Raw genomic sequence first — 13,738 nt, 5'->3', positions numbered from 1 at the left:
TTTCAACCTGGAACGCATTATCGTATTTTACATTGATTTGTATGGGAATAATGTTTCACTTAACGAGTGTTTCGCTTAACGAGTAAGATTCTGGAACAAATTAAACTTGTTATGAGAGGTTCCACTGTATTATCAAAGCACAAAGTTAACATTGCTTTTAATATACAAAATACATATGTAGCTTTTTCAAAGGTGTTTAATGTTTTGTTAATTCATGTTATATTAATTTTAAAAATTGTATGATATTTTTTGCTATATAATTTAAGGAATGTATACAGTAATTTTGTCAATAAAAAATAAGTGCAAATCATTACTTACCATCAATTTTGAAATTTTACTCAAATTCCACATTTATTTTTTTTATTTTTTTTTATTAAATAACATACATGATAGATTACTATATAAACAGTCAAAGTGATACTAAAATTCACTAGGAATGGCACTTTAATATTTTCAATAACTTTTTATTGAACTAAAACCAAGAAAGAAAAAATGTCCATTGGAGTTTGGAATCCGAAGTTATGAAAACTCAAGTTATAAACGTCTACCGACCACAGCAGGGAAGGTCTACTAGTGTAAGTGCATATAAATTTATAATTGCACTTGTTTTATATAAAAGTAGAATGCAGCTGTAACAACCTATTCCTAATCTATACAAAAAATACTTATGTTACATAAGAATGCTGGAAAAGTTTTAAAATTTAATAAGAATTAATATTTACATATGTGTGTATATAAAAATACTGATATAGGAATCATTATTCCACAGATAAGTAGTTTTAGGGATATACTGTAGGATATACAAATATTGAAAATTTAATAGACAGTTCTATAATGCAACATTTACACAAAGACAATGATTACGATATTGAGATTACTATTCTACCTGCAAACAAGCCTCAAAAAGAAGAGGCTTTGCAAGTTTTTATTTTATTTTAAAAATCTATCATTTGTTTTCTAAAACCACAGTTATTATATAAATACAAACACACAAAACATTTCCAATGTTCCTACTTAAGTAGATAAAAAGACCAACTTGACAGTCATAAATGCAATATTATATATACAGTCACATCAAATGTATAGTTAAATGGCTTATGGACTAATCGCTCACTCCTTTCAACAACGTCATATATAAAAAAATCGTCAATTTTTAGTTGTGCATGTTTTCGGAATGCCCAAAAAATGTACTATATCCCAGCAAAAGCAGCATACTTTTAACTTAATATTTGCCGCTACAGGGCAGAAAGTGTTGTTTTTGCATTTTGAAGAAAAGGTATACTTTAATTATTTTTTCTAATTTACTAAATATTTTTCAAATGGAGAAAAAACATTCAGGTTTCACTTAAAAAGATCTGTTGCACAGTAAAAAGTTCAATAATTGGCTTGATATTTATTTTGAATACATTTCATTATATTTTTAAACTTAAAAAACAATCTCCTGAAAAAACAAGTTATGTTGTAATATGACGTTGTTGAAAAGAGTGAACGATATACTTCCCAAATACACGAAATCATCTATCTGTTCCAAAATTTCCTCATTTACTACTATTTTACATCTAGATCTGTGTGAATGTGACACTGTGGAATGGATTTTCATTGTAATGTCTTAGTAGATTGTCATTGCAATAGTTCTTGTGTAAATGCTGTATAATAGCAGAGTCGTTGAAGAAAAGACAGAGTATGTAAATAATTACATATGATTAGAAGCGCATTAAATGAACACGACTTATAAAAGTAATGAGACGGATTCATTCTTATTGATAATAAAAAAATAGTTTATGACAATTTATACATTTTTGGTAAATTAAAATATAGAAATGCATAAACAATATGGAGATGAACATATTTAGAAATTGCTTATCTCATTGTGTCTCGCCTTTGGAGGATATCGAAGAGTATCCGGCTGGAATCCGCATCACTATCCTCGGAATTATTGTCCAGATTAGCACGCGATGTGGAGGGGCCGTCTACATCGGACATCAGGGGCACACTGTGTTCCCCTTTGCTCTTATAATTTGTGTTGCGACGGAACAAGGATATGTCTTGGTTGTCGAAGCCAGATGTGTCCAGTTTCTCTGTGACAATAAATCCTTGGCCAAGTCGGGATGGATACTTAATACTGGTCACTACTTGGTGATTATTTCCCGACGTGAATTTGTGGATAATGTGTCCTGATATGCCCAGTAGGCACATGAAGAGTCCCATCACATTGATCATACTTAGCTGATCACCAGTCAACTCGACGGCTAGGACCAAAATTACCATTTCCTAAAAAAAAATACGAATTCTCATTTTCAAAATTATTCAGTCCTTGTCCTATAAAACATGTTGTCACAAAAAAGCTTTTTTTTTTAAATATGGAATGGCATTGTACATGTAATACAATGCATTTGCCAATGTTAAAATTAAATAATTAATAATAAATAATAATAAACCCTTATCCGCACCCCAATGGTGCATAGGGCACGGCTTCATATAAGCGCAGTGTTATCTTGATCGTTTACACATGAAGGTGATCAGCCCTCCGCTTCAGGTACCAGTCCAGGGTAATATGGAATAAATATTACAGTGAAAAAATCACTTATATTTATTTGACCCCCCCTGGGAATCAAACCCGGGATCTCCAGAACGGTAGCCAAGCGTGCTGACCATTATACTACGGAGGCGGACCGAGTTATATTGTATTTTTAAAATCCTTTGTAACATTGGTTCACAACATTTAGAATGTTTCCAAATACTTGTTCACAAATCTGGATTTTCTACATTTAGGAGTCATATTTACTTTTTTTTTTATCATGTCAACATAAATGAAGTAATGGAAGTCTGGGTATTTACAGGGCTTATGACCTGTCATAGTAACTTGATACTATTATCAGATAAGCCTAAGCAGCTTGTGTTTGGAGATAGGAACCAAGTTGTGGCAGAGTACTGGTCGAACCTAGGGCCTCTTGAATCAATCAGATGAATCGCGGAAAATGAGTGCAAGAATAGATTTTATAAGATGTGTTTTACAGTTGTAGTTTAACTTACTTTGAAAATCCCAGCAACTGACAAGGTAAGACTCGAAGTGTTGGTGACAACCAGATATTCACTCAGTTCCATTGTAAATGCAAGAATTGCCCCAAAAGATATTTTACAAAAATTCAGCAAATATTCTTCTTTGGGAACAGTCATCACAGTTTGAACTAGCTGCAAACCTAACAAAATACATTAAAATAATAAATTATGCAGAATACAAAGACTAAACACGAAACAAGATAAGGGTACCCCAGATTATGATAGATCTGCATTCGCAATGTATCCGTTGAGATATGACCAACGTATTATTACAAGAATACTATTCTTTCGTTCTAATAAAGTACATATTTGACAAAATATTGACAAAATAATGATAGATCTGCGTTCGCAATGTATCACCGTTGAGATATGACCAACATATTATTACAAGAATACTATTCTTTCGTTCTAATAAAGTACATATTTGAGAAAATATTGACAAAATAATGATAGATCTGCGTTCGCAATGTATCACCGTTGAGATATGACCAACGTATTATTACAAGAATACTATTCTTTCGTCCTAATAAAGTACATATTTGACAAAATATTGACAAAATAATGATATATCTGCGTTCGCAATGTATCACCGTTGAGATATGACCAACGTATTATTACAAGAATACTATTCTTTCGTTCCAATAAAGTACATATTTGACAAAATATTGACAAAATAATGATAGATCTGCGTTTGCAGTGTATCACCGTTGAGATATGACCAACGTATTATTACAAGAATACTATTCTATCCTTCCAATAAAGTATATGCATTTTTGACAAAATATAAAGTCACAAGCGTAATTTTATATGAAAATTTTAAAAATTCTTAGCACACTCATCTCAGGAGGGTAATTTACAGTTTTGATTAGGTATCACTCTTACTAACTAACCATCACGCCGCTTGACCGCAGGGGTAGGCAGAGAGAATAGAATGCCACACTAAACTGTCTTTGCACACAATCTTCGCCTCTTGCACATTCATGCCTAACTTAACTCATCATTGCATTCTTTCCTTATATCACCATTCGAAAATCTATCATACAATTTTTAGCCGCACATTCATCTGTCCCGCATTTAGACTGCATTCAGCATACTTTCATCCTTCTTTTGCTAACTCCGTGTTTCAGTTCCATACATTAGAGTCGGAACCAGAACTCCACTGTGTACTGCCAGTTTAGCTGTCGCTGATAGGGTTTGGTATCCCACTACAGTGGAACCTCTCTTAACGAGCACCTCTCATAATGAGACCCTCTCATTACGAGCACCTCTCATAACGAGCACCTCTCATAAAGAGCTCCTCTCATAACGAGCACCTCTCATAATGAGCACCTCTCATAACAAGCAATTCTCATAACGAGTACCTCTTATAACGAGCACTTATAATTCATATAAAAAACAACAAAAAAGGGAAAAAGTTGCTACCATAACAAGCAACATTTCGCATAACGAGTTACAGAGAAGGGGCAAGTCCCCTTTTCACGACATTCACTTGTGAGCTGGGACTTCCGCACTAGTCAAAACAAAAAATGTTTCGCTTAACGAGTAAGATAATTATGCTCGTTATAAGAGGTTCCACTGTATATGTATACAGTATTTTGTTAAGGGACCACTACTGATCCACCCTACCCTGTCGCTTATATTTGCCTGCGTGTGGTGGGATGTAACATAGGTGGCCATAATGCGGATTGATCATTCATTATAGAAAAATTGAATACGTATTTCCTAACAAGCATTAAAACATATCAATCGGTAACCCACATTGTATACACAACTTTTGCTTTGTTGTGTACCAGTAACTTTAACCGAAAAAATGTGTTAAAAATTTAATAAAAAAAGCAATCAATACAAATAAATAATAAAAAAAAACGCCAGCCAAAAACAAACAATAATGTTGATATTGATAAAATTCTTAACAAACAAGCTAAAACACTAAGTACATACAAATAGCATATATACATTTATATACATTAGAGTATAAGGAAAATATGTGTATTAGTAGGTTAAGTGGGTGACAACAAATACAATTTAAGAATATTAATACCGCAAAGGAGCGACTTCAAACAGCAAAAGGTGATACAGTTTTTTTTAAATGTGTTTATTAATTGATTCCGCAGTCACATTTCGGTACAATCTTTTCATTTTTAATTTAAGTTTAAATTGGTAATTTTCAAACACCGTATCCGAAAAATGATGCTGAATACATCGAAACATGTGACACAGTAGATTTTAAGAAATAGTGGTATTTACTAAGTAAAATATTAATTAAAAATGGATAGATTTACCACAAAGTGACTGCCGAATCAATTAACGAAAGTAAAATTTAGACTTTGCTGCATATACGGTGTTTTAAAATGTTGCGGAATGCATTAAAATATGTATCACAATAGATTTCAATAAATATTCATAGTTACCAAGCAAAATATAAATCATAATAAAAATGTGTTTTCTATTTCCGAGATGCCTAAAAAAACATCAGCCTTAAGCTAGATTTACACTATACCAAATCTATCGATGCAGACCAAAAAAAAATATTTATACAAACAGGTATGTAACTTTTTTGACCAAAGTACATATCGCTCACTCCTTTCAAGAACATCATAAATCAAAAAACTTGATTTTTCAGGAGAACGTTTTTACAGTTCAAAAATATAACATAATGTATTAAAAATAAATATCAAGCCACTTATTGAACTTTTTACTGTGCTACTGATCTTTTTAGGTAAAACCTGAAGGTTTTTTCTCCATTTGAAAAATATTTAGTTTATTTAAAAAAATAATTAAACAATACCTTTTCTTCAAAATGCAAAAATAAAATTTTTTGCCCTGTACAGGGTAAATATTAGTAAGTTAAGGTAAGTTAAAAATATGCCTCTTTTGGTGGGATGTAGTACATTTTCTGGGCATTCCGAAAACACGCACCACTGGAAATTGACGATTTTTGATTTATGACGTTCTTGAAAGGAGTGAGCGATATGTATCACCTTTTCAGTTTCCAGTATCAATAGATGTGGTATAATGTCTATGATTTTTTAATGACATGCAAGTTTCTGTAATGCTGAAAAGCAATTACCCTCAATACATATATAATTTGCTACAGCATGTAAATTTTTATTTTTAAATTACAAAGTATTGCAATCAAAATACTCCAAAATCAATATCACATAAAGTCAATAAGAAAAGAGTAGAAATCAGAAAGGTTCTGAACCACAACCAATTCTTTACATAGTAAAACATAATTATGATGTTTTGTGTCATTGACATTGGAATCACAATGTTATTTTAGCAGACTATGGCTATTATGGGAGTCGGTTATTTTGTAATTACACATCTTATGCGGGAGGCGAGTTTTATGGTCCTCTTGCATTTGAGACTATTATCACTGTTACTAAATAATTTACCGCTGTAGCAGGAGTCTGTTTCAGCTTATTACATTGTGATATTTAAGGTTTACAGTGACATCTGTTGAATTTTCGTTAAAGCTTTATTGTATTATAACTTGGGATTATTCCACTCTTAATACCGGTACCACTCTAATGAAATATTGATTTTTATCGGCTATTACAGTAGAACCCCGGAAATCCTAAATCCCGGGTAATCCAAACAAGATTTTTGTTTAAAAAATATTGTAAAGTTGATGAAGTATACAGTACTATATCTGTATTGCTGCTTAAGCATTTACTGTAATATTAGATTGAAATGACTAATGACTATACATAGATTGTTACGCTCCGCGTATATCGAATACTAGGCCGCATAGGGCGGCGTGTACAACATAACTACTGCAATGTAAAATACTATGTTAAAAATTTCTCGGCTGATCCGAACCTTTCACCATATCTGAACAGGCCACAGCCCCCATTAGTTCGACTTTCCGGAGTTCCACTGTATTAGTGTTTAATTACATTTAGTTCATTTTTAAAATTTATTAAGTGCACATGAGAAACTCATTCATAAAACATCACAATATTGTAGGTGAGTGTTTATATTTATCTTTTATTATGAAAAAGATTTAAAATATTTGAATGATTTATATGCTGTTACAATTCATACTTTACACAAGCTGAATATGCTCGTGTTATGCATTAACAACGCTTGACTGCCCCCACATGAGAAGTGGTTAAGAATTTTGAAAAAAAAAATCAAATATAAATATTGAATAAACATTTAAATATTGTTATAAAAACTATACCAGCGCGCTCAATTAATTCCTACATTTTTGACAGACTTAAATTCTACAATCACACAATGCATAAAAGCAATTTTCCTTCTTAAAAGGTAATTGAAGAAAGCAATTGAGACAGGGTATTTAAAAAGGCGATTAAAAAGGTCAAGAATTGCATGAACTTTTTCCTACTGCCATTGAAAATTAATTCTGTCATAAATGATAAATTGATGGCTGTAATATTTTTCCCGCCAATGTTAAGTATACATAATATCATATAATTACACAATAGCTAAAGTTATCAAAGGAATAACAGATTTATTTACGCAAAATGAAAGAAGAGAGAGAGAGAGAGAGAATTGATTACCTTCAAATCCAATAGCTAATGGTAAAACTGATAGCATCATCCACGGCTGGACATAGTAAACGATGTCGAGTGGATTGTTGAGGCCCAGTTTTGATTTCTGCATCAGCAGTTGGGCAAATGTCCACCTCAAACCACTGGACAAAGATGCCAACACCAAAAGAAGAAATCCTAGGGTGTTAAACTGGGTTGCTTTGTAAGTGAACATACTCAAACCTGCACTTATCATGACTACTATCATCATCAGGGACCATGACTGCAACCAAAAATAGTATACCAATGTAACATATGATATAAAAACGGATCTTTTTGAGGAAGTTACGATATGTTTATATCAATAAAAAAAAACGAGGCCATAAATTGTGTTCATATTGACCAATTATCAGGTATGTGCAAAATTCATAATCAGGCAAAAATCAGTCTTGCGAAATTCCATTTTCCAATATTTAACCTGTTAACCGGGCGGTCCGCTGTCCAATTACGCAACTTGTAACGGGCACGAATACTGATTCACTCCGTGTCTTAAATTCATGTCGAGACATGTATGGATGACAAATACCTTTGTTGTTCGAAAAATATACGTCCATCTCCATATATATAATATAATAAACATATATTTCAAGGAAGTATTCATATGTCCTACTCGTACCTGATATTGTTGACGTTTGACATATCGCTCACTCCTTTCAAGAACGTCATAAATCAAAAATCGTCAATATTCAGTTGTGCGTGTTTTTGGAATGCCCAGAAAATGTACTATATCCCAGTAAAAGCGGCATATTTTTAACTTAATATTTACCCGCTTCAGGGCAGAAAGTTTTGTTTTTGCATTTTGAAGAAATGGTATTGTTTAATTATTTTTTCAAATATACTTAATATTTTTCAAATGGAGAATAAACCTTCAGGATTTACCTAAAAAGATCTGTTGCACAGTAAAAAGTTCAATAAGTGACTAGATATTTATTTTTAATACATTGTAGTATATTTTTAAACTTTAAAAACGTTCCCCTGAAAAATCAAGTTTTTTGATTTATGACGTTCTTGAAAGGAGTGCGCGATATTTATGCATCCCGCCCGGTTAACAGGTTAACAGGTAAAACTGATATATTGATAATTAAAAAAAAAACGTAGATATTAACATCTGGCTGTATCTTCGTCAGTGGCGAATTGAAAATTATTAAATGGGGAGGCTAAGATATTATTTTTGCTCCATCTATTACTTCCATCCACCGCCGAACTATTTAACAGTAAAAATTATATTTTTATTTGACCTTGGACAAATCAGTGCGGTGATTACATATGAACACCTGCGAGCACATTTATAATAGTGCACGGCGCTTACATAATTTGTGAGTGACTGCTACCCAAAATTCAAAGCTTACTTTATCAGAACAGAGTTTTTCTTCTTTACCATCCATCCGCTCCCTCATGATGTGCAGATGGAGTGAACCTGATTATTAATTATATGGATACAAGGAGATCAGACCTCCACATTGGATTCTTGGATTTAGGAGTGGAATGTGTTTGATGGGATTTACCATAGATGACAAAAGCGGAGGAGTTGAGGGTGAGGAACTTTACTAGTATATGGGAGAGGAAATGGAGAAGGTAGTAAAGGAAAGTATAGTAAAAGGAGTAGTATAGTAAAATGAGTCGCAAAATTGGCTAGGACATCCAAGGTTGCGTGACCGTACTCATACTAACTTGTGTAACTTATACACTGCTAATGTCTATAAGTACCTTAAGAAAGCAAGAAAGACATCTCTTAAAAAACCAGGCAAAGAAAAATATTATTTGGTAGAATTAATTAATAAAATTAGTATGCTACGATATAAATAATAAAGTAATCTTGGCCACTATTTGCTTAATGGCTGTTATTTAGCCTGTTAAAAGTGCATGTTCCCAGCTAGTCAAATTCCAATGCAGTTATTTCTTTAAATGACCTTCAGCAGAGTAGTACTGTGCAAGATTTAAAAATGGAACTTAAATCAAAACACTTACCCTTTTTTCCAAACCCATGAGAATAGCAAATCCAAGTATAAAAATGATGGTGGTAGATTTAGTCATTGTGTAAAGGGAGACTGTAACAAGTTCCAAGCCCCAGTTGGAGAAACTGACGTCGATTCCACTGGCCAGTCCGGTGGGTGCCACAGAACGGAGAGACAGGAGGAACGGTAGGGAGACTCGAGGAGTCCCGGAATACAGGGATAGTATACTGCGAATCAGGGCCGACAGACAAAACTTCACTACCAAGTGGTAAATCACCACCGACAGTGGGAAGTGTAAACCCTGCAACCAAAACCAACACCAGCATCAATAAATAAAATACATTTCATACACCACAATTTACGTCAACCATTAAAAATATTTCACTCCTAGATCCAAGAATTTGGAGTGCAAAACTGATCGCATCGCATTCATGCAATTAAAAATTAGCTTCCTTATGGATGAACTATATGGATGGCGAGATGGGTTAAGCCCTAGTTATCATTACACCGCAACTAAATTTCCATCAAATCCGGCTAATATTATTGTTGAAACTGAAAATAATTACTATATCTTTAAATACCAGTCTCTTAAAAAGGGTTTAAGCTACACGTCTTTAATTTTTTGATATCTTGAATTGTCCAACACAGCAAAAAATATTTTTAAAAGTACTAAAAAAATTAAAAAAAAAAATTAAAGTATGTAACTCGATCCCCTTAAGCCAGAATGTTTGAGACTAACTTTTCTGACTTCTGGCTATTCCCTAAGCTTAACATACTAAGAATGGGAAAGGTATTTCTACCTGTCAATTGATGAAGGATATTTTAACCTTCTTATTTTTTTTTCTTCTTTAATTAATATTTATTTGATTATCAATTAAATAATTCCTTCTTTTCAAAGTAAGAACAGAAGAAATTATTTAATGTTTTTATATAAATATTATATACTAATCTTTTTACTACGGTCTAAACCAAGGGTGGCCACCCGCGGCCCGCGGGTGTCTACTTGTGGCCCGCGGAGCATTTCAAAGATTTTTTCTTTAAGTGTACATAATACCACCAAAAGAACATTTCACCGTGCGTAGTTCGTATCATATCCCACATATGGAAGTATTTCACTATCGTGACAATTTCAAAACCCATAATGGCGTCAAGTAGTAAAGACGTTAGAAAAGACCAAAGAAAAGAAGAGTAACATAAGAACTGAGAAGTTTTCTGATTATTTTTTGTATTACCTAACTCTAATTTAATACATGTGTGTGTGTGTGTGTGTATGTATATATGTTTGCTTTGAATTTTGTTTTACGGCCCCATGTAAAATGTCATTTCCAAAATCTGGCCCGGCTGCTTACAAGGTTGGCCACCCATGGTCTAAACTTTATGTACGCAATTATCAAATCCCGTCGCCAGCAGTCCACAGGCGTAAGAAAATGATGCCGAAAAGTGTTAAGAGACTGTTCCAGGGACAGCATAGTGACACAATTGAAGAGATAAAAACCGAATTGCACTTTAAATGAAATTTTGAAAATCTACTCTAACAATTGTTGCAAGGGTTGGAAACCCATTGGCAAAAGTGTACTGCATCAGACGGGGAGTACTTTGAGGGCGATGAAATATATTTGGAAGAATAAATAAAGATTTTTAAATGATACAACTAATTTTTTGAACTTAGTAGTATATTTAAATATTTATGAAAATAAAAATTATCAATTACTTTATTTCAAGTATTGACAGACTTGTTGCCGCAAAGCAATATCTTTCAACCAACCAAAATAAACATATGGCATTGCGTACCTAGAAAGACGCATTTAAAACTAAAATAAAATATCCATATGGACTGTTCTAATAAATATTGTTAATATATTATGGTTTACTTTATAAATTATTAACTTTTAAAATAAGTAATTTTATTATTAATAGTAAAAATAAGTATTAATATTTTTTTATAACATATCAAATAATATTAATAATAATAATTACTTGGGTTTTTTGAAATGCACAAATTTGATAGAAATAAGTAAACAATAGAACTCACCTTCAGTAACCATCTTTGATAAAACGTCAGGCCGATGGACAAAGCGAAATAAAGTAAAATATATGTTAATGACTTCAATGTTTTAAAGAAACATAGTTTGTTTAACAACCCAGCTTGTGGTTTAACTGTGTCGTCATTATTATCCCCATCATCATTTTTTGTATTTACTTGCTCATACCGTATCATTGGCATATTGACAATTCAATGTCAACAGTCGGCATGTGCCAGCATATGCCACAAAAGTCTGTATAATCAAATCCAATTTATTTCACAAATTGCACATTAAAAACGAACAGGTTTTTAGATAAACTGGCCTTCTATACTTTCGTGTGCATCCACAAAATAACAAACATTACGAAATAATCTAAACTCATCCATCGGAATAAACTTGAAACATGAAAACGAGCCGAGCGGAACTGAACTATAATAAAATGAAAAAGTATGGAAGGAGTCGAAGTGTCAGGAAATGACAGATAGATAATGACAGATCAGAAATCATACACAGCCACAGTAAAAGCAGGTTCACCAGGTACAAATAACAATGAATGAAAAAGTTTTTAGATTTGTACAATAATGTTTCTCTAACTCACTAAAATTATGTGACCTTTTTGCGCGCCGGTGCCTAACTTTGGTGAACCTACCTATGGAGAAAAAATATTTAAAAAAAATGTAAGGCCGAGTTCAGATGTACGACCACATTCGCACGACAGATGGCGCTCATATTACTCGGGATCAATGTAAAAAATTGACCTAAACCAGATTGCTTTCGTATGTTAACCTCTCTACTATGTCATTTAAATTTATAGCCGATGACGATATAATCAAACATTCATGTTAATTTTTTAATCTATTTGAGGTTACGTTTTTACGATTGACACTTTAAATTCACAAGTTAAATTCTATTTTATAATGAAACGTCAATGTTTATGTTTAAGTAACTAACTAACCATCACGCCGCTTACTGAAGGGGTAGGCAGAGAGAATATAACGCCATGCCACTTTATCTCTGCCAACATTCTGTGCCTCTCCCACATTCATGCATCTCCTCATACATACTCCCCGATTATTTTGACTCCTGACCCGGCCGCTTTAAAGTATTTGACATACCTGATCGTGCCAAGTTTTCCTTGGTTTTCCTCTGCTACTTCTTAACATTTGCCTCATAAATTTGATTTACCATTATTTCTTCACTTATTCGTTCCACATGCCCACATGTCGCATCAGTGCGACTCCCGGTGTAAAGAGTGTAAGTCAGTTCTCGGCACCAGTAGGGGTACCCGGGGCGGACCAGGGTACCGGGGTGGAACGGGAAAAGGCTGCCATCTCTAGTGGGGTGGTGGGGAATGAAAAACGATCGTATTTTATCACTTAGTAGCAGGTTGTAACACATTTTATATAGTTTGTGTCAGTGCTGCACTGCACCAAGTCACGATATTAAAAACGTACTAAAATTAACACAAGTGTAAATTGCAGCTATAGTCTTCCGAGGTATATCATCTCATTTTCATATTTTATTGCAATGATATTTAGTCATGTGTTTCGTGGTGAAGTCTTGCATATAAGACAATACCTAACGTTTATTTAATATCATTTTCTCAAATCGTTTTATTTGACATCAAATTCAAACATTCATATTGTTCGCAAAATGAAGATACCATCTTCACTACAATGAATTATATTCCATGTCGAGTTAAAGCTAGTGATATTGTTATTGATTTGTAAACTGCTACAGATGGACTCATTTACTTTGTGCTGACCTAGACAGTGAAAATTGTGATTCTGCACCTCGCAAATAATTAATTATAAGTCAACTTATACATGTACCCCATTCTGCCCCATATTTGGGGCAGAATGGGAAAATTATACTTTTGGTTTATTTTAATGTTTTATGTTGCATGTTATAGTTTTTAAAATATTTTTCTTACATAGTAAACAAAAAATACTTACAATAGTAACTAAATAATGAGAATATAAACAAAATCCAAGCAGTTTATTTTTTTAATTCATTGTCGAATTTCACATCAAACATTACGTACACCGTACCGCCCCGGGTTCCCCTACTGACGTCAGTAACTGACTCAATGTAAATCAACCATAAACATTCTCCCGTCTACACAACTACACATTTATAA

General features: G+C 33.1%; 1 protein-coding gene across 1 annotated transcript; it reads right to left on the bottom strand.

Annotated features, from left to right (window-relative positions):
* Nucleotides 1-350: 350 nt before the first annotated feature.
* On the bottom strand, nucleotides 351-12,178 carry LOC148308689 (solute carrier family 35 member H1). The gene is made up of 5 exons (XM_088261381.1): nucleotides 11,607-12,178; nucleotides 9,588-9,875; nucleotides 7,590-7,842; nucleotides 3,034-3,200; nucleotides 351-2,271 (listed from the first exon to the last, which is right to left on the bottom strand). The coding sequence occupies exons 1-5, from the start codon at nucleotides 11,796-11,798 to the stop codon at nucleotides 1,861-1,863; spliced, it is 1,311 nt and encodes a 436-aa protein (XP_088117507.1). The 5' UTR covers nucleotides 11,799-12,178; the 3' UTR covers nucleotides 351-1,860.
* Nucleotides 12,179-13,738: the final 1,560 nt, after the last annotated feature.

This window comes from Brachycentrus maculatus, unplaced genomic scaffold, assembly GCF_059751285.1.
Source record: "Brachycentrus maculatus isolate JH-2025_06_01 unplaced genomic scaffold, ASM5975128v1 h1tg000153l, whole genome shotgun sequence".
Taxonomy (NCBI): domain Eukaryota; kingdom Metazoa; phylum Arthropoda; class Insecta; order Trichoptera; family Brachycentridae; genus Brachycentrus; species Brachycentrus maculatus.
This window is presented reverse-complemented; position numbering and strand designations above follow the sequence as displayed.